We start from the raw sequence: 25,640 nt of genomic DNA on the forward strand, positions 1-25,640 counted from the left end.
TAAAGAAATGATTGGTTTATTACATTGAAAAAGTGAGCACTGGCCAGAGAGCCATTTTTGTGGTAAAGCCAGAGGGCAAGTGTGAACCTGCTGTAGTGATAAGGCTGAGAGGTTTCTTCTTACTGAGCAGCAGATTGTTGCAGTGCTTAGACTTACTGCCAACAACCCTCCTGCGAAGAAGGGAACATAAAAGACAACAGAACACAGAGGCAAAGTGACTTGTCCGAGGCCAGAGAGAAGTTCCAGTTTTGCACCTGGCCAAGTCAATGGGAGCAAAGCGAGTGGCAAAGTTGGGTTTACAACACCGTAGGTCCTGCCTTCTATTTCCATGCTCAGCCCCCACTGCTTCCTTCTGAAAACTATTACTGCAGCACTCAAGCTATGACTGTTCTACAAAAAGTGTTTTGGGGTTGTTGGTTTTCAAAACAGCAGGACAACTAGTGAGCTAGCCCTATCCTACTATAAAATTGTAGTAGAGATAAGACACTACTTTTGACCATGACGTAGATGAGATTAGCACTATACCTCTGCCCACATGTGGCCTCCCTTTATTTAACTCACACTAAAGGCTATGTCTACACTACAGCTATGTCGGCATAACTCATGTCTCAAGGGCGTGAATAAACCACCCCCCAGAGCAACATAAGTTATATCAACAAAGTGGGATAAGCTTCTCCCGCCAGCATAATTTCTGCCACTCACAGAGGTGGGTTTTTTATGCCAATGGGAGAGCTCTCTGCCATCAGCATAGAGTATTTTCACCAGACATGCTGCAGAACATAGCCGTGCCTTGCAGTGCTGTACATATAGATGTGGCCTAACAGCCCAGTACCTGAGCTCCATAAGGAATTTACTATAGGACAGGGAAAGCTAAGGTGCATTTGTTATTCCACTGTAAAACACACAGAATGTGGATTAGGTTTCTGAACAGAATGGCTTCTTTCAACCAGCTCACTCTAGAAAAGCCATTAAGTGCAAGGCCTTGTCTATGCACAAAAGTTGTACTGCTTTTACTATACTGTGTAGTTAAAGGCGCATAACTTGGTGGATGCAGTTACTGTCCGGAAAGGGAAATAAGCTATTCCAGCACAGAGCACCTTTATACTATTATAACTGCATCCACAGTAGAGGACATACTAGTGTAACTATATTAAGTCACACCCTTAACCAACATTTATATTAATACAAAATGTGTGTGTGGTAGACTAGGCCAAAGGCTACTGGAATTTCTAATTTGCTACTTGTGAATTATATCCTGCTCCTATCTTCTGATTTACATACACACATAGCCATAGTGATGAGGAATGTTGATAGTTTGCTTCTAACAAAGGTCACGTTTCGATCTAGACACGCCTTGCGTTTTAGACTAATGGTTTTCTGTATGTTGGAATACAGTCAGAGAAATAAAGCTTGTTTTCTGTACTTTTCCCACATGGACGGTGTTAATATTTTCCTGTGCAGGGTCTTATACATTCTGTGCCTAAGCCCACCTCAGCTGGTCAGTAAGTTCAATGGCAATGGGATGTCACAAGGCTTCTGGAATTATTCATGTAGTGGATGGAGATAGATCAAGTTACAGTAGCATTAAAGGCTTTGGTTAAACTCTCCCCTCATTTCCACCTATTTTGTAAGGATTGTATGAGCGGGCAGAATCCGGCCCTCTGTTACACCCATGCAATTACACTGTATGGCAACACAGATGTGAGCTTGGTAATGGGAAGCGAATTGCGTGCTCACTTAACAGAACCTTGCTCAGAGTCTAAGATTGACGGTAGCCATCGCTTCCATTTTTGCAGCAAGATGCTGTTCTCTAGCACAGATAATCCAACTGTAGAATGGAGTCTGGAGCCTCTAAAACACATCTAGTGCTCCTGTTTCTGCAAACATGGCTTCAAGAAGTCTTTCCAAAGCCTGCTGGGAGAAGTAATTCAGTCAGGCAGTTCTAGTAAAGGCATTTCTGGCTCTGATGACACAATTAATGCACCATTGCATATTCTAAGCAATAAAAGCATATAATAGGAGGCAACTGGCATTGACTAGCCTAAGTCAATTCTAATAGCACTATCTAAAGCTATTTGAAAAAAAATAAATCTTGTGATCTATTTCTACTCCCCTCCAACAAATTGCACATGGTTTAGTCTTCACCACCACAGAGCAAGAGTAAGACTTTTCTATAGTCTCCTGAAGTGTCTCCCTGAAAGAAAAAAGAAAAGAAAAAAAAAGGAGAGAGAGAGAGAGAGAGAGAAAGAGAGAGAGGTGATTAGATGTGCAAGAAGTGTTCTCAGAAAAGGCTGTACAGTATCATTTACACCAGTCCGAGATGATTGTAGGAATTGTCCCCATGAGATTTTGTATTTCTTTGCCAATTTAAGGTTTGGTAACATTTAAGGTCCATCTTTCATCCCAGAGTACTTGACACACATTGATCATGTATAAGGACACATTGCCTACCACTAAAATGCAGCCACTATTATCCTGTGCTACGACGTCCCACAACCATTTTAAGACAAAGTTAATACTTTATCCAACTGAAAATGCAAAATTGATTATAACAAAAATCAACCAAAAAGGATCAAATGAGAAACCGTTACAGTATTAAAATATGAAATCCAATTTACAGGAGTATTTGAGATACAAAAAAACCTGCCCATTAACCCTTTGAGGAATCCAAGCCAATGTTTCTAAGACACCCAGTTTATAGTTATAGAAGGTTGACAAATAAGTGTTCTCTGACCACAAGACATTGTGAGTTGGATCTGAAGCACAGCGTAGAGGGTGAGTGCTGAAATCTTGCTTGGATAGCCGGTACAAAGGGGCTGGATGGTGTTATCTTAGTATTCATCACCAGACCAATCAGTCTGGCATTACTGGAAAAGTGTTAAACAATGCTAACGCAAGTCAGGATTAGAGCTGGGTCAAAATTTTAAAAATATAAGGCAAAAACGTTTTAAAGTTTGAATTTTGTGGGGTTTCAGATGGACCTAATTTTTCAATCTTTTTGGAAGTTTTCTGTTTTTTTCCCTTATTGTGTATTTCCCACTCTTTTCTCCTCATTCCTTTTCCCTTGTCATTAAAAAAAACAAAAAAGGCTATTTTTTTTGCATGCCTGGTGAAAAAAAACAAAAATATATATCAAGAATGGACAATTACATACACTTCCCCCCCAAAAAAAGCTGTTCAAGAATAATAGCTTCTTGTCTGAAAAGTGTGGACCAGTCACTAGTCAGAATAGAGGGACAAAGTGGTTGGTGCTGTGTGCAGCAAGACCATGGTTTCTAGGAAAGGAAAGCTTACCTGGATGAAGGAGTAGAGAGATTTCCCGTACATCCTCTTGAATTCATGCCTGATATCCAACATGTCAATTTCACAGCGCGACACCATCACTCGAATGAGTGTATCATCATCCGTCCCTAAACCCTAAAGAAAAAAGCCTTGAACCAATATTGTGCATTATGGGTAAATCATTGTTAATGGTCAAGGTTTCATCCACAGTTTCTGGGTGGAAAATTAGCCCAAATCATTTTGCATTCAGTGTGACAGAGTTCCCTATTTTCAGCATATAATGGCGCAACGCCAGTTTTGTCCCTTAACAGAGGAGGAGAGGAGATCCATGATGAATATGAACCTCTTGGGTTGCTTCCCTCTCTCCTCTCCCCCTGCAGTATTAAATCCAGCTGCTATTTATTTTAGCATGCCTCTATATTTAATGGGGGGCGGGGGGACGGAGAGAAACCACATACATACAGAAGCTATTTACCTTCATCGAACCATATAATCTTTCAGCAAAGTATGCATGCTTATTCCTTATGCATTTTACTGTGAAGAGAAAAGAACAAGGGAGATTTTCCAAATCTTTAAGTTTCAAGGCTGCAGTTACTGCTTAAAGTTCTCATCAGATCTGCATGGGATTTTAGTGGCGGATGCAGAGGTCTGTCTGCAGATCCATTTGCAGAATTAGGGCCAAAACATGCACATCCCTGTTAGTCCAAGAAGCTCCAAGGTATCGATTTAGAGGCCACTGGACAAGCTGAAAAATACAGCAAGGGCAATGCAAAAGAACGAGCCCCTTCAAATAAACCTAAAGTCTTGTCCATCACAGTACAGCCAATTGTTTAAAGTTTGCAATGCTCTTTGATAAGTGTCAGCACCCTTAGCACCTGGTGGCAAAGGTAAACAATGAGAGTGGAAGCAGCGGAACTTTTGCCATCTTGTTCATAGCCACTTGCTGTATTTGCAAGGAGTAAAACAGCATGACCTGTGCTAAGAATGGAGACAGTTACTGGCCATCAACAAAGCATGTTGCTTTGTGAAGACAGTGGGCAAGAGACACTACATGGATGTCTCGCTATGCCAAGGTAAAGCAAGCCTAATACTTTAGATAAAACGCTAGTGTCTCCTGCAATGGAGAAAATGATTTTAACTCAAGGGCCACACACTTCGTTGCTTTGAAAAGCAAAGCACTTTGCACACATCACAGGCTCCTCGCATTTCATCCCTGTCCACTCTCCCATCCCCCTCTATTTCAGAGACTACCTATGGATTTGAAAGTTAACCAAGCTTCAACTCCATGGCTTCTGTGCTCGAGGCTGACAGAAGCAATCCTTTCCCATTCTACACCCCGACAGTCTCTTGTGTGACTAAACAACCGTAAATTTAAAACTGGAATACTCACCCACAGCTAACAAGGCATCTTCAAGGTCCCCTGACATCTCAGATTTAATGCTTTCTGTAATGTCCTTCTTAGCAATCCTTCTGTATTCATCAAAGACTAGAAAAGAACACACACTAATGAAAAGTCATTGAGCAAGATTTGTTGGTGCCGTCTACAAAGACTTAACCATCAAGGACCAGTTTGCCAGGTCAAGCAACTGAGTACGTTGTATGCACATTTTGCCTCTCTTTTTTAAGTGGAAGACAATTGCAGTTGTCCTGGAAACCATTCAGTTTATCTTCACTTTAACCATCATCAGTTTTCTACTTGGTCAGTCAACAATTGCTGGTAACAGGGTCATGAATTACTACTTAATGGGGTCAAGCTGAGTTGCTTAACTTTCCCACTTGGTTCAACATTCAGCCACAAAGGAAGCTTTGCCATTTCGCCAGCAGTATTTGCAACCAGCCAGCTCTGCAAAAGCCACTAACAAGATCATTACAGACCCTGGTTTGAGAACCGTGGATCCAGCAGAATGGTGCCTGTCTTTCTTTCCTGTAGGGGGAATGTTGGCAGAACAAGGAGTAATGGTCTCAAGTTGCAGTGGGGGAGGATTAGGTTGGATATTAGGAAAAACTTTTTCACTAGGAGGGTGGTGAAGCACTGGAATGGGTTACCTAGGGAGGTGGTGGAATCTTCTTCCTTAGAGGTTTTTAAGGTCAGGCTTGACAAAGCCCTGGTTGGGATGATTTAGTTGGTGTTGGTCCTGCTTTGAGCAAGGGGTTGGACTAGATGACCTTCTGAGGTCCCTTCAAACCCTGATATTCTAGAAGCAAGTTTCTTAGAATAATCAACTCCTATCCTTGGTAACTGTCGCCAAAGTCCCAATTTACTACTTCTGGTATAAAGACTGGAGTGTAGGTGATCCATACAAATTAATTCTGGTCTCTCTAGAGTTCCTTTTAGGCTCACAAGAATAGGCTTCTGTATTAAAATACTCTGAAGTAGATACGTAAGACCAGACTCCAGAGCAGACATGTGCCTTTGAGAAGGGTCCCTTTCTATTTGCCAAGAGATATATCTAAAAAAGGTGCTTTTAAAAAAAGAAAAGGGAAGAAAAAAAAGAAAAGTTTGTAGAAAATTGCTGAGACTTTTACCCTTTAATAAGTGATTTGTGTTTCTTGAACAGAGGATAGTCAGGAATTGTCCCTCATTTGTCCCCCATTTCTTCTCTCCGGCTTCATACAAGCACTAGAAAGAATCAAGCACATGAAATAAAGGTTATCCCAAAGGCTCAAGTAAAGCCAGAGAGCTTGGGTCTTCCAAAAAGATCATTATCCCATTTTACATATGGGGAAACTGAGGTGCAGAGACTTGTCCAAGGTCATCCAGCAGCAGAACCATGACTAGAATCCAGATTTTCTGGGTCCCAAGTCCAGTGCACTACAAACATGCCAGCTAAATGGTTGACGACTTTCACTGGCCTTTAAAAAACAATGGATGGAAGGACCGGGGGTTCGGCAAATATCCACAACTGTGGGGCAGATTTTTCTTAAAGAGTACAAAGAGCTACAGACCTGGGCATCTTGCTGAGCAAGGCCTGCATCCACATAGTTTCCCTGGTCCCTGTTTCCCTGCAAAAACACAAGAGGGCTGTGTTAAATTCAGCTTTTCAAAGGGGTTCATGAAAAGAGTCTAGCAAGCTTGTTGTTTGAAACAAGTTGCCAAGCATATATAATGAGGATCTATTGGGAAAGCAGCTGCAATTATGTAACAGAGTGTCGCAAGAAGGATGGTGGAGAAAGCTCTGAAATATTATTTAATTTTTTTTTAATAGGGGCTGAGGACTCTACTCCATCTGATGTCAGTGGGAGCCACAGGCCCTAAGAAAGCACATGGTGTGAACGAACACACACACACACACACACACACACACACCTTGATTCCTGCCCCACTCCAGCCTGCCCCCTGAGCAGCCTGCCCTTTGGGTCAAACCAACATGATATACAGATACCAGCTGAAATGCAAGGGGGCATGGAGGCAGTCCTGCAGGAGATCAGCAGGGGAAGGCTGTGCAGCAGGAGAGGGGGAAGGATGCCTAGGAAGGGGATAAAAAGAACAACTTGCAAAGCAGAGAGCAGGAGAAGGAACCAGATGAGAGGGAGGATTAGTACTAGTATTTAATACAACTCTGTCTGATCTCTTTTACACTGGTGTAACTCCACTGACTTCCATTATGCTGCTCCTGACCTACGTCAATGTAAGAGAGAGGCGAATCAGGCATTCACGGTACTGAGTATAGAGAGACCTCATCACTAAAACAAAGTGAAGACAGTGCTACACCAACAGGAGAACTCCTCCCGTCACCATAATTAATCTACCTCTGCAAGAGGCAGTAGCTACGTTGATGGGTGAACCCTTCTCTCGCCCCCATTCAACAGAACGCTGTCTACACTGGGGGTTAGGTCGGTATAACTGTGTTGCTCAGGGGTGTGATTTTTCCAACATGAGCAATGCAGTTAGACAGCTGTCAGTTTCTTGTGGAGACCTGCCCTTAGAGGATTTGTTCAACAGCAACAAGAACCAGACTGTTTTTCTTAAACTGGACTTACTGTAGCTAGAGACACCAGCACGCGGCGGAACATGGAAGATGTATCTGAGACAATGTCCTTTTCAAGGGTAGTTCCATATTCTAGCAAGAGAGCACAGACATATGCGGAAACTTGCTTTTAACAGAGATAAAGTACAGCACCTACATACTGTTCATCTTAGAGAAGTCTTCTACATGTCCAGCTGTGACCTAGGTGTCCGGATTATGCGTCTGTCCCTCAATTTCTGAACCTGCCTTCCTAGGAATTGCCACATTGACCCTGGATCTTATTCTTCTCTCCCTTTGCACCAATGTAAGCAACTTCAGTGGAGTTGCTCTGGATTTAGGCCAGTGTATGTGAAATTAATCAGAGTTATACAGTTGTATGGGAGGAGAAGCCAATCTGGATCATTCTCTCTAAAATAAATCTGAGCCTGTTACACACACAGTTGCACTGGTTTAACTAAAGGTGTTTTGTTAATCTGGTGCAAACTTCTGTATGGAGACACTTATCACCTGAACTCTGGTTTATAGCTGGTTAGCTACGTAGTGAGGCAGAGTGGCCTTCCTCTGAGCCTGAAATGGAGGGACCACTACAAGCTACCATCTGTAAATACATAGACACAAGCTGAAAAAGGAGACAAACTAGTTTAAAACTTCTGTCTATACAGGGATTTGAACCAGTTTAAGTCTATTTTTAAAAGCAGTTATGACCATTATTATTTGTATTATTGCTGCACTTAGGGGCCCTAGCGACAGGCCAGGATCCCAGTACAACTTCTGAGTGAAATCCTGACTCTTCTGATGTTAGTGGGAGTTTAGCCATTGACTTCAGTGTTGCCAGAATTTCACCCTCTGTGTGTTTAGACAAGGCTTAAGTCTCTGTCCACTGAGCATAATGATGCAGGCACACTAGATCACGATCAAGTAAAAGGCAGACAGAAAGAAGGTATCACAACACTCAGTCTCTTGCTCTGACTACGATGCTTCTTAGTTTCACAAGATGTCTTTCTGATGGTTCAGTTATTGTTTGGTTGAACTGTTAGCAGCGAGAGCTATTGGAGAAATCATGTGGGGTGGGTAAGATGCTGTTCACAGGATACAGTTTTTAGAGAGAGAGCGTTTTCACAAATACCTTCTACCTCTAGATCAACATAAGTAGTGCATCCAGTATTTAACGATTAATAATACAAACTGGGAGAAACACATTTGCTGGCTGGGAAATTTAAATGTTTTTGGGGTCAAGAGGAGGTGGGAATTTCTATAGCTTCTTCTGCCAATAAATCACTAGGCAGCCCTAGGAAACAGTGATTTAAGCCTTGGTTCAGGAAAGGATCCCTAAACACACATTTTCCTTTAAGTATGTTGTCACCGTTCAGGGCAACCGCACTTGTGTTCCCACTCCATGTCCACCAAAGGCCCCAACTCTAGGCTCCCCAGTCATCAGCTCTCTAGTGCCGAGATGCAGGTCTCTCTCCCTCCTGACAGGGATTTTTCCAGGCTGTACAGCTCCCTGGCTACACTGTGAATTCCCCAGCAAGCCAGACTCCCTGAACAGACCTGCATCTGCACTTTGCTTTCTCCCCAAAGGCTATGAACTATGGCAACTGCCCACAGTTCTAAGTTACCACACAGCTTTTCCTAAGCAAGCACATTTATTCTTAAGTATTCTTAAGGTGAAAGCATTAAAGACAGTAAGAGTTCCTCTGCACATGCTAAAAATCTTACCAGGTCACCCATCAGTCTTATGGGGCCTCAGTAGGCCAAATTCTTTCCAAGTTCCAATCCTTCCTAGGAAAGATTGGCGCCACCCTTAGATAGAAAGTCCTGTCTATTTGCTGGATCAGAAACAAAGTCGTGAGCAGGGGCGTGCACAAAGGGGGGTGCAAATAGGGACATGGACACCCCCCCCCTCCGAATAATCATCAGGGGCACAGAATTCCTCCAGTCCCAGGACCACAGCTGTATGGAGAGCGAGCTCCTTCCGGACCCAAAAGGGGTGGTTAAATTTCTGCACATGCCCCTCATCGTGAGTGAGTTTAAACTCATGTTATTTATCCAAAAGTCCTTTCTTTGTCTGTTGGTCTCTGGAGAACCCAGTTCGATGCAGTATATGCAAGCATCTCCAAGTTGTGGTACCTCTTTGGAGGTGTTACAACCCAAGTGAATTTACCTACCACTGTTAGTTCCGGGAAGACAGTGGTCATCCTCCCCCATGGAACTGGACACAATCCCTGGCCCACAATGATATATAAACTTAATACAGTGAGATCTCCCAAAAAGATTACAGGACATTGCCATATCTATTACACATGTGCTTAATCAATGGAACTTAAGCACATGCCAAAGTGCTTTCCTGGATCTGGGCCATACTTGGGACCTCTTGCAAGTTTCCCCACTTGTTCTCCCAGTACAGGTTACTCTAAATGCACTAACATCATAGCATCTCATAATTTATACTACGTACGACGATGGTAGGTCTCGTTAATGCGCTGGATTTCTTCACTGGAACGAGAAGCTAGAATTTCAATCAGGCAGCCCTCATCTGTCCCCGCACCCTAAACGTGGAACAGAGAATCAGGATGAAAGCTGCTTTCAATCTACCACCAAACAGAGGCACTGTGATGGCAACACAGGACTGAGAATCAACTCTCTTGAGTAATAGTCCAGGATCTGATGAGCACTCCCCCAGTCTGGATAAGTCACTTAGTTTCTCTGCATCCGTTTCACCACTTTTTAAATGGGGATACGTTACAGACTTCATGCAATGAGGTGATATTTGTTTGTAGAGCTGGGCGTTTCATGAAAGATTTTTTTTTTTTTTTTTTTTAAATCTCAAAAAGTCCTATTATGCAACAGGATGAAACAGAGACCTTTTGAGAGTTTTTGCAAAGGGGAGGCACAGATACCCCACTCACCCCAGAACAGCCAGGGGATTAAGGCACTCACTTTTGAAGTACGAGACCCACATTCAAGTCCCTGTTATGTATGATTCAGACCAGAAACATCAACCCGGGTCTCTCACATTCCTTGGTCTTTCACATCTCAGGTTATCGACTAGTTTTCTCACCAGACATTTCATCCTGGACCCAAGAAACCTTTTCATCCAAGCAGACCCTTCCCCACAAAAATATTTAGGTTTGGACAAGTCCGCATTTTCCCAACAAAAAAAGGTGTTGTTAAAAAGCTCCCATCAGCTTCAGATGTTTGTACAGTGCTTTGAAAATGCAGAGTGTTATATAAATGCTAGACTTTTGAAGGCCAAAAGTATAACTGGGTTCAAAAAAGAACTAGATAAATTTCTGGAGGAACGGTCCATCAATGGCTATTAGCCAAGATGGTCACGGATGACCATACTCCGGGCATCCCTAGACTGCTGGCTGCCAGAAGGTGGGCCTGGACGACAGGGGATGGATCACTTGAAATTGCCCTGTTCGGTTCATTCCCTATAAAGCATCTTGCATCAGCTGCTGCCATTAGACAGGTTACTAAGCTAGACGGACCACTGATCTGATTCAGTGTGGCCATTCTTATGTTCTTATTAGTGCATAGAACGTGTACCTCTTTCAGGGTCAAGCCCGATTTTGCAAATGGGTAGCAGGATAAAGGACTTATGAATGGCCCTTAGTGCAAAAGTAATTCATATTGCAACTTTTAACAATCTAGCCGTCTTATACCTAACACATCAACATGTTCATTTTCTTATCGCACAGTAGAACAAAATGGAAGAACATAGTCCAGAAAGTGTTTGCAGATTTAATGCACATGTTCTATTCAGCAAAAAGAAAGAGGAGTACTTGTAACACCTTAGAGACTAACAAATGTATTTGAGCATAAGCTTTCGTGGGCTAAAACCCTGATTAAAGACTGGAAGTGGATGGGTCATTACACGAACTATAAACTATTTCCCCATGCTAATTCCCGCCCCGCCCCCCCCCCCCCCCCCACTGTTACTAACACCTTCTTGTCAACTGTTGGAAATGAGCCATCCTGATTATCACTACAAAAGTGATTTTCCCTCCTGCTGATAATAGCCCACTTTAATTGATTTGTCTCATTCGAGTTAGTAAGGCAACCCACATCTTTCCATGTTCTCTGTGTGTATATATATATATATATATATATATCTTCCTACTGTATTTTCCACTGCATGCATCTGATGAAGTGGGTTTTAGCCCACGAAAGCTTATGCCCAAATAAATGTGTTAGTCTCTAAGGTGCTACAAGTACTCCTCGTTCTTTTTGCTGATACAGACAAACACGGCTATCACTCTGAAATGTTCTATTCAGGTTCTTATACAACCCTCATAAGCTTAGTAGCAGAGAGCACCTTCCAGAATTGTGCTAAGTGACCTGACTAGCACCCTGTCACACATTCTTTCTTCCTCCCGTGGGAGAAGTTGCATGGGGAATGTTTAATTCACGCCATGTATTGAACTGACTGGTGTTTTTGTAACGTCAGTGAATATTTACCAACCTTCATGGCCCTCTTCAGTTCCTGCACATCGTACAGTGTGATGGAAGTCATCAGTCCAATTATCACCTTCTCAAAATTCCCACTCAGCTCAGACTTCAAATCGCCAATCAAATCCTAGAAAACCAGGGAAGGGGATAAATAGTCATGAGAACAAAAAGCCTCATTCCTCTACATAGGTGCTGAAACTAGGAGTGCTGGGCATCCTGATGCATCCCTTGGCTTGAAATGATTCCCACTATATACAGGGTTTACAGTTTGATTCAATGGCTTTCAGCACCCCCGCTATACAAATTGTTCCAGCGCCCCTGCTACTCTATACAAAACTCCTGGCTGAAGTCCAGCTCTGGTAATTCCAGTACATCCTATCTAACTCCTGCTCTGCAGTCAGCTAGTCCAGTGGTTAGGGCACTAGCCTATGACTTGGGAGACCAGGTTCAATCTCTTGCTCCACCACAGATCGCATCCTCTTGGGCAAGTGGCTTAGATTTACACCTAAACTATATGTTGAACCTAGCTATGTCGCTCAGGGGTGTGAAAAATTCACACCCGCTGAGAGATGTAGCGAAGCTGACCTAAACCTAGTGGTGTCTCCACCTGGCTAACGGAAGAATTTTTCCTTGATCTAGCTACTGCCTCTCACGGGGTAGATTAAAAAAAACCCTTCCATCACTGTAGCAAGTGCCTACGCTACAGGGCTAGACGGCACAGCTGCCGTGCCATAGCAGTTAGCGCTAAATCCTTGAAAAGCATCGTTGATTTGCTTGTTAATGGATGGAGCATGAAGGGTAGGGCATAGTGTGGTGAATTACCAGGTGTGCAAGTGACTATTAAGGTGGGTCAGTAGTTCACACTGCCATGAGTTTTATTAGCAGTGGCCTCCAGTGAACAGATCTGTTTCCCTGTAACCACTTCCTTTGCAGGCACAGAAGAACCTGCTCAACAAACAAGCAGCATGTGCTCAGAATGTTTACACAAGATAAAAGGTAAGGCTTTAATAGCAGGTTAAGCAAGTTAAACTGATTCAGCCATTAACCCCTTGGTGCCAGGGGAGCTGGATATTCAGCAGTCATTCTCACCATGGGCATAGGCCAGAGGGTCAGAGTGCTCAGTTGGAGATCCAGAGCTTGCTGGGCATCCAGACACCAGCAGCTCACCTTGACTTCAGTTTTGGTTGTGTTAGTACTCAGCACCTCTGAAAAAATTGAACTCCAATGTCACAAAACCTCCAAAACCCTGAAAGTTGGTGGAAACTTGGTGATTTGGGCTTTAAAGTCTGATCCAAAGCCCATTAAACTCAATGAGTGTCTTTCCACAGACTTCAGTGGTCAATGGGCAAGGCATTGTATGCCTAAACATAAGTTATATGGCAGAAAAGCAGGGGCAGAACAGTCATAACTTAGTCATTCTCACGGAACAGCTGGGTACAACTTGGATGGTCACCATAGGATTGTTAGGTACCAGTTGTGCCAAGTGTCATAGGAAAAGTCACTTGTAATGAATCATACCCGAGATTATATTGCATCAGTGCCACGTGGTATTAAGGACCATCCACTAGATAGCATAAAGGCAAGTGTGTAGATAAATTGCTTGACCAAATTTCTGCTACATTTTGGTAGATAATCTTAACAGATACCCTACAATTTTCTTTGGATGAGCAACTGCACTGAAGTGAACGGAGATAGCACTGAGCTTTGTGCTAAGGCCAGCAAAAGTTGTGTCTTGCCTCTCCACAACTGAATGAGGGAAGTCATTAATTTTCTATACAAAACATGTAGTCCAGGAATTGTCTAGGTCATAATCTAGAAATTCAGAGGCTACCTACCCTGCCAATAGTGGATTTATAGGTGATTAAAATTTGCTGACGTTGGGATGCGCTCCTCTTGGCCACGATATCGATGATGGCATCTTCATCAGTACCTGGGGGGAGACACCGGAAAGCCAGCCAGATTGTTAATATTATAAATAAGTATTAATTTTGAAGCAGACAACTCAGCTGACTTGCCAGGTGTGACACAAACCATTTCTATTCCTTCTAAAACCTGATTTTCTACGGCACTAGAGAACTAGCACTAGACCACATGTGTTGGCTACCATCTTGGCCAACATATCGGGGATTGAACCGGGGAACCTCCAAAGGAAAGAGCATATGGTGTTACAGCTTTCTCTAAAGAGACAGGGTTCCCTCGGTGGGGCTGTAACTGACTCCCATCCTCTGGGGATTGGGCACGGAGGGCACCCTATAACTTTCACTTGTCAGTGGGTTACACACTCAGAAGCTCCCCTTGTTAGGAAGGCATTTTATCATGACCTCCAGCTATGCCACCTTGGACTGAGAGTCAGTTTGACCCCATAAGCCTGGCCATCAATTGGATGGAGACCTCCAAGAAAGCAGAAGTGGGCACTGACAGTTTACAAGAGACCCCTCTTCCCACAGAGGCAGTCTTGACATAGTACCCTAATAGGGTGTTGAGAGCACCCTGTTCCAGGAGAGACAAATCACAGGCTGATTAAAGACAGTCTTGCAGTTAAAGCCAGGGCTTGGAGCTGGGTTCAGTTCCCAGCTGTGCCTCAGATTTCCTGAGTGACCTTCGAAGGAATCCCTGAATCCTTCTTGTGCCTTAGTTCTCCCATCTGGAGAGTGGAGATAATGATGCTTCCTTACTTTGCAGGAGTTTTGTGGGGATAGATTTATTATCCATGTGTGAATGAGCCACTGAGATACTATAGTGATAGACAGGTAGGCTTCAGCTGCTCTTCATGATCAAACATCCAGAAAACAAACAAACTCCATCCCCTTCCTGTAGGATTGGAGGCAGTGCTGTCCTTTCCCAATCTGGGAACAACCTTCTGCCCCTTTAAATTCCCTCTGCTCAGTATTAAATTGAAATTCCTTCCATATGGATAGTGTTCATAATTTGTGTCAAAGCTACCTTGTAGTGTTATATACTGCATAACAGCTGCCCTGTTCCACCCCAGAAGCAGCTCCATTTCATGACTGGATGAGGTGATCCCCACCTCCTGCTCGGGGGTGGGGCAGGAGTCAGTAGAGAAACACGAGTTACCAAACTTTTTCTCTAGTGAACCATATGACATGCAGGATGCTGGCACTCCGAGGCGAAAGGTTAGAGTCATAAAAATAAATACAAGCTCACCAAGCCCCTTCATGGCCTTCCTTAGTTTCTGTGCATCTTCCTCAGCACTGAAGCCCAAGGCCGCCTTGATTGTGCCCCGGTTTCCAGCCTAAACATACAGAACATCAATTGTTAAAGACAGAATCAGTGAAGAACACATGAAAAATCCCAGTTATATATAGATTCTTCTGAGGGGAGACCAGTTACAAAACTGAGGAGGGGTTTGTGTTTATATAACGTGAGAGTCTATGTAGCCGTACAGCAGGTTACATAAGAATGGCCAGACTGAGTCAGACCAATGGTCTATCTAGCCTAGTAATGTGTCTTGTGACAGTGGCTAATGCCAGATGCTTCAGAAGGAATGAACAGATCAGGGGAATTACTGAGTGATCTGTCAGCCAGTCCCATCTTTCGACAAACAGAGGCTAGGGACACCCACAGCATGGGGTTCCATCCCTGACCATCTTAGGCTAACACTCGTGGATGGACCTATCCTCAATGAACTTACCTAATTCTTTTTTGAATCCAGCTATACTTTTGGCCTTCGCAATATCCCTTAGCAAGGAGTTCCACAGGTTGACTGTGCATTGCATGAAGAAGCACGTGCGTACTGGTTTTAAACCTGCTGCCTACTAATTTCATTGGGTGACCCCTGGTTCTTGAGTTATGTGAAGGCATAAATAACACTTCCCTATTCACTTTCTCTATACCATTCATTGTTTTACAGACCTCGATCATACCCCACCCCCTATCAGTCATCTGTTTTCCAAGCCCAACTGTCCCAGTCTTTTTACTCTCTCCTCATATGGAGGCTGTTCCATCCCCCTGATCATTTTTGTTGCCCTTCTCTGTATCTTTTCCAGTTCTAACGCATCTTTTTAGAGATGAGGCAACAAGAACTGTACACAGTATTCAAGGTGTGGGCCCATCACAGGTTTATATAGCAGCACTATGATATTTTCTGTTTTATTATCTACCCCTCTCCTAATGGGTCCCAACATTGTTAGCTTTTTTGACTGCAGAGACAAGCTTCCATTCTGCCCTAAGCTGTTGCCTCACCCTGCAAGAGAGACACTCCTAGGGGGGCATCTCTTTAACTGAGGATTAAACCACATTGGCATGGGAAACCCCTGGCTGCTGCCTGCACTGTACTTGTTCTGCAATTCAGTAAAGGACTCCATTCTCCTGGCCTGCCAGTCTGGCACCTTTGTTAAATCCAGTTGTGGCATATCCCTTTAGTATCAATAGTATTCCATGTCACCATGAAAGAATCAAATCCCTACAAGGCTCCTACATAGCACTTTTACAACAGTGGGCAAATACCATCATTTCCATTTTACACATGGAGAAACAGAGGCACGGGGAGGTGCTGGAGTGACTTGATCATGTCAGAGAGATTAGAACCTGGATCTTGACACTCAATCCAGGGCCAGATCCACTGACTCACATTGCTTGCTTCTGTTCCCACTGAACAATGAGAGTCTTGCCATTAATTTCAATGCTCAATGCATAAGGCCATTAGGCCCACATCCTGAAAGGTATTTAGGCAACTCCCTCACACTCAAATAAATGGGAACAGGTGCCTAAATATCTTTGAGGGTCTGGGCCTTAATGCCTAAAGTGGAGCTATTTGGCAGGAGAAGCTTAGGCATTTTCCATGAATAGCTGGATACAACTTGGATGGAAACTGTAGAATTCTGAGGAACCTGTTGTGCTTACTGTCATAGGACTAAGCGACCTCTTGATGTCTCTTCCAGCCGAGAGCAAAGCTCACTGATTTTGGTGCAAGACCTGGCCATTAGTAGATATATAGATTACTGAAGATAATCCACATTCTAGTATGAGGAAGTAGGCAGCAATGAGTCCTTCCCACTATGTCAGGCAGTGCTAGCCTCTTCTTGCTACATCATTTATCTAAGTAAATATAATTGCACTGATCAGATAAATGTAGTCAATGCAGGGACTGAGTCTACCAAGCACTGCCTGGTACCTGGAAGCAAACACTCACCTTTGCCATAGTATTCAGTTAATATTTTAACGTCAAGGTACCCAAACAGATGATTATCTGCAATAAAAAAAGAGGGAGTGTTGATAAAAAAGGAAGCGTCCTAGAAAATAATTGACAGAATTCACCCTGCTTCTATCCAAAGGTGACTTAAATCAATGAGGCTGGTTCTACCTGACACTGTAAAGAAATAACATAACTGCTTCATTCTTCGAGGCGAAAGGCAGTAACTGTCCACCAGCATTCTTGTTACAGTAGGTTACATTCACCTTTGAGATAACTACTAACATCCAAGTTGTACTGAACAAACAAATATTAACAGTCAAAAGCAGATTAAGAATTACAGCGATACTTATCACATTTGGATATTTATAGATATCCATGACTTCAAATATCAGACTGAACCACTCTAAACATATGCTGGTTTCTGATAAATATGAAGGGTGGGATTGCCAGAGAAACATGAAATTTCATCTGGAAGTCGGGTGCTTAACTGCGTTAGGTTTCTTTGACAATCCTACCTTTTGATACCTGTAATTTACAGTACAACCTCTTTCCTTCACCCTAACGAACTCTTTTGAACAAGGATTGCCTTTTTAGTTCTGGATTTGTACAGCACCGAACACGATGGGTTCCTGATCCATGATCCATAAATAATATTATTTATTATTTGTATTGCTAATTGCAATACAAATAATAAATAATAATGAATGGGAGATCTGCAGCATAACACTCAGTTAGTATCTAGAGAACAAACTTGATTTAAACAAAAAGCATTGCGTCACAAAACATATATTCATTAATTCTGACCCGTGGGGTTTACCAGGATAGAGAGTTAGCGATGAAGCGTACTGGAGTGTATATTGCACAAATAATGAAGTCTGATCGACAGGAGAACTCACTGGAACACTGTTAGCCTAGCAATCCCTCTCAGCTAGGTTGTGTGGGAGAATCTTCATGGTTGTAAGTTAGCAAGTGGGTGGAATTCAGCCCTGTGCAGAGCACGAGCCCATGGCCTAGGTATCACTTAAACCCTGTTTGGAGGAGGTAAGTGTTGCCCTGTCTTGTTTCAGCCCTCTGCTCCAGTGGTGAATCTCACATTGTGCAAATTAACAAGGTTCTGCTCCATCACTAGAATAACTAGTTAGCTACTTCAGGTGTATGGTCCAGTAACTAGAGCGTAGGCCAAGGAGTCTGGACAGATGGATTCTCATCCCTCACCTCCCACCTGCTCAGTGTGTGACCTTGAACAGGTCTTTTGGGGGCAGATTATTAAAGATATTTAGGTATCTAAAGAGGTCAATGGGCATCTGTGGAATTTTCATAAATGCATAGATGCCTAACTCCCATTGGCCCTTAATTTCTCAGTGTCTCCATTTACCCATCGAGAAAATTGGATAATAATCTCAAGGAGCTTTGCAAAACAGTGTGAGCTCTTCCTTTGAAAGGTACTGTAAGTAGAGCTGGGGTTTGCTGGCAATTTTGAAAAGAAAATATACTGGTGTAGGTTGAACGAACACATCAATTCACAGAATCATAGAAGTTGGAAAGAGAACTCATAAGGTCATCTCGTCCGACCCCCTGCTCAAAGCAGGACCAACACCAACTAAATCATCCCAGCCAGGGCATTGTCGAGCCGGGCCCTAAAAACCTCTAAGAATGGAGAGTCCACCGCCTCTCTAGGTAACCCATTCCAGTGCTTCACCACCCTCCTGGTGAAATAGTGTTTTCTAATATCCAACCTAGACCTCCTCCCCTGCAACTTGAGACCATTGCTCCTTGTTCTGTTATCTGACAGCCACCACTGAGAACAGCCAAGCTCCAGCCTTTTTGGAACCCCTCTTCAGGTAGTTGAAGGTTGCTATCAAATCCCTCCTCACTCTTCTCTTCTGCAGACTAAACAAGCCCAGTTCCCTTTGCCTCTTCTCGTAAGTCATGTGCCCCAATCCCCTGATCATTTTCGTTGCCCCCTTCTGGTCTCTCTCCAATTTGTCCACATCCTTTCTGTGGCCTCACCAGTGCCAAATAGAGTGGAATAATCACTTCCCTCGATCTGCTGGCAATGCTCCAATTAATGCAGCCCAATATGCCATTAGCCTTCTTGGCAACAAGGGCACATTGCTGACTCATATCCAGCTTCTCATTCACTGTAATCCCCAGGTCCTTTTATGCAGAACTGCTGCTTAGCCAGTCAATTTTAATTTAAACCAGTTTTATTAATTTTTACAAAATAAAATTAAAGTTGAGAAACAAAGTAGTTTCAAACCAAAAAGACTGAAGTATTTCATTTCAAAAGTGATTGAGGGGAGGAGACAGAGGGAGCAAACCAACAATTCAGCAGAATCTATACAAATTTGCAAAATGTTTTGGGTATCAGCGAATCTGAACATTTTTGCCAAAAAGAGTTTCAGCTGAAAATTTTCGCTCAGTTTTAACTAAATTATCCAGAGATCTGGAAAAGAAATTTTAATTTAGGATTCAGATATTTAGGTGTAGGATTTACCCTTCTGGTTTTAATTACCATCTCCTTTAAAAGGCTCAGTGTTCTACACACTTTGATTATTTGCAGTTAGAATATACAATTCCATGAATACCCACAGCTGGAACTTGCTTTTAAAGCTTTGACGATTCCATAGACAGTTTATTTGCCATTTTTCAAAGCCCAGTTTTTATGCACGTATTTATTTCTGTTTTAATTAAGGAAGACTAAAAACTATAAATGAACACAATCAAAAGCTATAAAGAGCCTTTCCCATGCTCACTTATTCCAGCTGATGGGACGGGAAAAAGGAAAAGAGTCAGAATTTGGCCCATGCATTTTAAACAAGAACTCACATCTTGTCAACGTCAAGAGCTACTACTCTTAAGATGAATTGCACTTGGAGTTCAATGGAGCTACTGCAGAGGCAGCAGAATTATCCCCTGGAGTCATTTCATGTGACTGTTATGAACCCAGGAGCGCTGTGAGATTATGCTGTTTCCGCAATTTTGATTCATCTGTGACTTTTGTTGGTGTTTGTGAGAAGAAAGGAGGCCCCATGTGCCAGATTATTAAGAAACACTAAATTACAAAGAGGAAAGACTAGGAATTGAGACATAAGAACCCATATCCTCAGCTGGTGGCAGCTCAATTAAAGTCAATGCAGCTAGACTGATTTACCCCAGTGGAGGATCTGGCCCATGTAAAGCTAGGTGAATGTTCTCTTTCTTCTTAGGTTCCATAGTTATTGCAGACATATACAGGATTGACCATGACAGCTTGAAGGAGGAGTAAACTGTGATGATTAGGCTTTAACTGGCGCATTGCGTCCAGTTCTGGGCACATTTCAGGAAAGCTGTGGACAAACTGGGGAAAGTCCATTGGACAGCACCAAAATTGATTAAAGGTCAGGAAAACATGTCCTATGAGGAAAGATTGAAAAAACTGGGTTTGCTTAGTCTGCAGAAGAGAAGACTTGGGGGGCTTATGATAACAGTTTTCAGGTACGTAAAAGATTGTTACAAGGAGGACGGCGAAAAATTGTTCTCCTGAAACTGTGAGGATAGAACAAGAAGCAATGGGCTTAAATTGCAGCATGGAAGATTTTGGTTAGGAAGTTTTTTCTAATGTCTGGAACAAATTGCCTAGGGACATTGTGAAATCTCCATTATTAGAGGTTTTTAAGAACAGGTTAGATAAATACTTGTCCAGAATAGTCTAGTTATTACGTAGTCCTGCCTTGAGTGCAGGGGATTGGACTAGGTGACTACTGAGGTCCCTTCCAGTCCTACACTTCTAGATTCTGTGTTGTGACATTCTCCATTTCCCTCATTCTAGACCTTCCATTCAGACAATCTTGGCATTCTCATGTTTATTAGTGTAAGTTATCTATTATTGCATCCATGTATGATCAGTTTATCGAGAGCTGGGGAGGTTACAATATTAATTCCACATCATTAAAAAAATTCTCCCATTTTGTCTTTCTACATGAACCCAAGACCCAGAAAGGTGTCCCTGGACAATGACAAGTTGAGAGATCAATGTTTTTGGCCTCAGTTTCCCCAGAGTGTCCATTTACTTTGGGGGTCTCAGCTTCTGGGTACTCCAGTTGAGACAACTTCTCTCAAGGCCTGATTTGAAAGGTACTGAACCCCCATATCTCCAATTTCAATGAGATGCAAGGGTGTCCAGCAGCTCTGAAAATTAGGCAACAAGTAGTGCCTCAAATTGGGCACTCAGGAAAAAAAACACCCCAAAACAACAGACACTTGAAAATGCAGGCCAGCCATTGCATACTACCTGTTGCAAAACCCTTGTTCCAGTTGGAGAATCAGTCTATGGTAGTTAGCTGAACAAAGCTGCGCAGACCACATCTCACTTCAGGTGGGAGCAGAGTTGCCTACAGCATCTTTGTAATGGCTCTTTTGGCACAGTGGAACTGTACATGAAGTTACTGTGGAAGAAGACAAGGTGGGTGTGGTAATACCTTTTATTGGACCAACTTCTGTGGAAAGATGTGTTGACAAATGAACATGAGAAGTAACTGAAAGAGTTTTATGGTCTCACTTAGCTGCATTGTTAAATAAATAATTTATGTTGCATCCAGCAAAGTGCTAGACCCAAAAAAGAGACAGCTCCGAAGAGCTTAGGAGAAGACAGGACGAAGGTAACAGAAGGAAGGTCATGCCACGTTCAGGTACGCTAAGTACAATTTTCCACAGTGCCTGTGTGACTTAGGGTATGTCTGCACTGCAAAAAAATAAAAACCCGCAGGAGTGAGCCTCAGAGCCTGGGTCAACTGACTCAGGCTCCTACTATGGGGCTAAAAAGAGCAGTGAGATGTTCTCACCTGGGCTGGAGCCTGGGCTCAGAGACCCACACACCTCGCAGGGTTTCAGACTTGGGCTCCAACCTGAGCAGGAACGTCTATGCTGCTATTTTTAACCCCATAGCACAAGCCTGCGTCAGCTGACCCAGGCTCTGAGATTTGCTGTCGTGAGATTTTTTTGTAATTTATTTTTTTTGCAGTGTACATGACCATTTAGGCTCCTAAGTGCTATTTTCAAAAGTGATATGGATACTGAGTACAATCAATTTTCAACGTAATGCATTCACTGCATTGAAAGACCATGGGAGTCAGGGCCCTAAGTGACCCAAGTCACTTTTGAAAATGGGACTTGGGAGCCTATGGACAATAGCAGAGGAGGAGATGGGCTAGACTGATGATCATGCAGGACAAAAACATTCAGAGATTTTTGAATGAGGTGGAAAATAGATGAATGAAACTCAGGACAGAAGAGAATTAATTTATCCAGAGTTTCCAGAATTAAAAAAAGCCCATGCACATAGACCACCCACTCAAGAAGTTACAAATGACAGAATTCACCTTACACTCTGAGGGCTTGTCTACACTGGCACTTTACAGCGCTGCAACTTTCTCGCTCAGGGGTGTGAAAAAACACCCCCCTGAGCGCTGGAAGCATCAGCGCTGTAAAGTGCCAGTGTAGACAGTGAACCAGCGCTGGTAGCTACGCGCCTCGTGGAGGGGGGATTTTTAGACCATCGGGAGAGCTCTCTCCCAGCGCTGTGCCATGGCAGCACTTTAACGTTGCCAGTGAAGACGTGCCTTTAGTAATCTGAAGACTGATTCTCCACTGACTTGAACCTCGTGCAGATAATTTATATTGGTACAAAGTGGGTGTAGACTGCTACCCTTGATTTGGTAACACTCACACCCACTTTGCACTGGTGCATGTGATTACACAAAGTGCAAAGCAGTGGAGAGTCAAGCCCATAATGTCCTTTTCACTGTTCTGACCACTTTGATCTATTTTTCATTGTGCAAGTGGAGAGGAACCAATGGAGTCAGTTTCACTTTGGCCAAGTGTCCCTGGGCTGCAAATATTTCAGGGAGGAAGCATTGATTTTTAAGTGAACATTTCTGTGAATTTTAAAAGTAAATTGAGGGAAATTTTCCATTGGCATGGGGTTTTGCAAGACTAAAAATCCAAATGTAGAGCCTGATTTGAGTTGCTTTTATCCCTTTTAGCAAGACATTAATTAAAAAACAACTTTGAAGTTCCACAGAGGTTTTTCCGCCTTCACTGTACTGCTCAAGTTGTTTGTATCCAGAAGTAGGAGTAACACAGATGCTTGTGTTCAAATTGACTAGAGGAAATAACAAAAGCAGAATTTTTCTCATATAGACAAAGGGACGGAAGGGAAGACAGCCTAAAAATAAATGACAAAACAAACCAACGAAGAGCACAAGGCAGAGACATCCCCACACGATCTAGGGCAACTGCGCCTGACAGCTCCCACTGAAGTTTATTATGCATTTTTGAAACCTTCAGAGACACTGCCTGGAATCTAACTTGGTCTGTAACAGGTTACTAGAGTCCCTTCAGAATGATTTTTCATTCTGTCTGAAATGATCTAGAGTCAGGCCTGAAGCAAATAAAAATTAGAGGGCAAATCCTGCTGACTTTGGGCCTGATTCACCATTTTCATCTGTGAAAAATGGGTATAAAGTGCTACCAAATCAAAATGGAAGTACGGTCCATCCATTCTGTACCGGTGTAATTGAAACCACATTGGTGATTCAGGCCCTGTATTCAGTCAAAGTTCCCACTGAACTTCTGTCCTGTTGAACTTAATGGAACCAGTTCTCCTCTCACTTTCACTTCTGATTTACATCAGTGTCTTGACCAAAGCTAATGGCTGAAATAGATGAGAGAAGAACCAGCCCAGTGGAAAATTTGTCTGAAAAATAATAGTAGGATTTGGTGCCTGGAAAATAAAGCAGAAAATCCAACAGAACACTTATGTGATAGCTCCTCACACCAAACACAGACATTTTGCTGTTCAGTCTGAATTTTTAAGATTCCACCTTCACTATCCCACCCAAACGATAATCAGGAATGCCATAATCGTTTCATCACCAAAGGCAACATTTGCAGCTCTACGAGAGCCCTAAGCCCGATCCTGTAAAATGCTTTTGTCCCTGCTTAACGCTCTACCATCATGAGCAGTCCCACTGAAGTCAAAGTGACTATTGGCTTCAGTGTTTGCAGGACTGGGGCCCTAGTGAGCCGAACCCCGGAACCTGCAATGCCAGCATAGCCCCACTTAACATGCATGCAAGAGCCCATGCTAGCAGATGCAGCTACAGGATTAGCATATAGAATTTTAAGGGGAAGTGGCTGTAGGGTGTGTGTTTCAGATCTCTGACTTTATACTGAATCACACACCCAGGCCTATGCATACACACACTTACCAGCTCCTCTGCACAGTGAAATTGACCAGAATAGCTACTGTGGGACACTCTGTTCTACTCCAGGCAAGGGGGATGAGGCAATATCTTTTATTGGATCAACTTCTGTTGGTGTAAGAGATGAGCTTCGGAGCCACACAAAGCTCTCTGTCAGACGCTCATTCCAGAATAAGAGAGTGTCCATACAGGCAGTTATTCTGAAATAGTTATTGTACTTTAAATTCACACACAGCCTTATTCCGGAATAACTTCTCCATAGAGACAAGCTCTTTTAAAGGAGAAAAGTACACATTGAAACTTAGAAACCTGCATTTTACTCCTATAATTGGATTTTTCTGAATGTGTAAATCAATGAATTAGAGCAGGAACTGTGTTTGCCCTTTCCACAGCATTGTTAGGTCTTAGCCTATGGTTTGTAATGGAAACACTGAAAGTCTCAGAGATCAGCTACCTAGAAGAGCAGATGCAGGATTTGCTTGACTGCTTAACAACATAAGAACAGCCATACTGGGTCAGACCAAAGGTCCATCCAGCCCAGTATACTGTCTATCGACAGTAGCCAATGCCGGGTGCGCCAGAGGGAGTGAACCTAACAGGTAATGCTTCTTGTCTGCCATATTCACCTCCTCAAACAGACCCTCCAAACCAGCTCTGCCACCATTAACTGCTTCCAGTTCCTATGCAATGGGTCAGTCCCCTCTCAGTTTGGATGGGGTCATTCCGGGATGATTTCATTGCCTTCAGTGGGGTGATGCCACAGTCACACTGGTGTAAGCAAGAGCAGAATCTGGCCCCCAGCTCCCCTTTCGTTCCCAGAGCTGACATCTTCCAGCCCCTCCTCACACACACAACTCACTAGAAGCCGCAGCGGGTGCCCTACCTGGAGGGAGGCTGACTCCTTCCTTCTCCCCACCCACCTCCACTCCCCGCCGCCTGCCTAGCCAAACGCAAGCTGCCACCCCGCAGCCCAGGCGGGCTGGGCCATTCCCGGGAGCAAACTTTTCACCATCCTCGAGCAGGATGGGGGTGGAGGGTGTCTCGGAGTGAGGTTCCTCTTTCCCACGCATCAGGGCCCTTGCCCCTGCCTGGCCCGCGGAGAGGGGGAGAACACCCAGGCCCCGAGCCCCCTTTGGGCTGGCAGAGCGCTTCGGGCTGTGTGCTCCCCTCCTAGCGCTTATTACAGGGCGAATGGGCCCGGATGCGCCCCCACCAATGCTGGATCGGGTCCCCAAGCCCCCAGCGCGGGGAGGAGAGGGGCTAGGAGCCGCCCTGGCAGCGCTGCCGTGTTTGGAAAGCGGAGTTCCCCATAGCGCTGGGGAGCCCGGACGCTGCCAGCCGCAGCAGGGGGACAGGCGGGTCCCTCTTCCCAGCAAGCCTGCGGGGGGCTCTGCCTGGAAAACCGGCCACTCACGCGCTGCTCCACAGGCCGTGGCGTCCGCTGCTCCCGAGTGTGGCGTGGAGGCTGATCACGAGCGCTGCTGGGTTTGACACAAAAGGGCAGGACACGCCCTGACAGGGGTGGGGACTCATTGG

At 43.7% G+C, this 25,640-nt stretch overlaps 1 protein-coding gene across 2 annotated transcripts; it reads right to left on the reverse strand.

The window, feature by feature from the left end:
• ANXA4 (annexin A4) lies at window positions 1-25,640 on the reverse strand. 2 transcript variants are annotated; one of them, XM_050940231.1, is made up of 13 exons: window positions 25,519-25,640; window positions 16,858-16,914; window positions 14,871-14,958; window positions 13,541-13,635; window positions 11,719-11,832; window positions 9,709-9,799; window positions 7,264-7,343; window positions 6,229-6,285; window positions 5,809-5,902; window positions 4,673-4,768; window positions 3,758-3,816; window positions 3,295-3,417; window positions 1-2,194 (listed from the first exon to the last, which is right to left on the reverse strand). In XM_050940231.1, the coding sequence occupies exons 2-13, from the start codon at window positions 16,864-16,866 to the stop codon at window positions 2,135-2,137; spliced, it is 966 nt and encodes a 321-aa protein (XP_050796188.1). In that variant the 5' UTR covers window positions 16,867-16,914; window positions 25,519-25,640; the 3' UTR covers window positions 1-2,134. The 2 variants fall into 2 exon arrangements, with proteins under 2 accessions (XP_050796188.1, XP_050796189.1); XM_050940232.1 differs by lacking the exon at window positions 25,519-25,640 and adding an exon at window positions 21,134-21,156.

This window comes from Gopherus flavomarginatus, chromosome 2 (assembly GCF_025201925.1).
Source record: "Gopherus flavomarginatus isolate rGopFla2 chromosome 2, rGopFla2.mat.asm, whole genome shotgun sequence".
Classification (NCBI taxonomy): domain Eukaryota; kingdom Metazoa; phylum Chordata; order Testudines; family Testudinidae; genus Gopherus; species Gopherus flavomarginatus.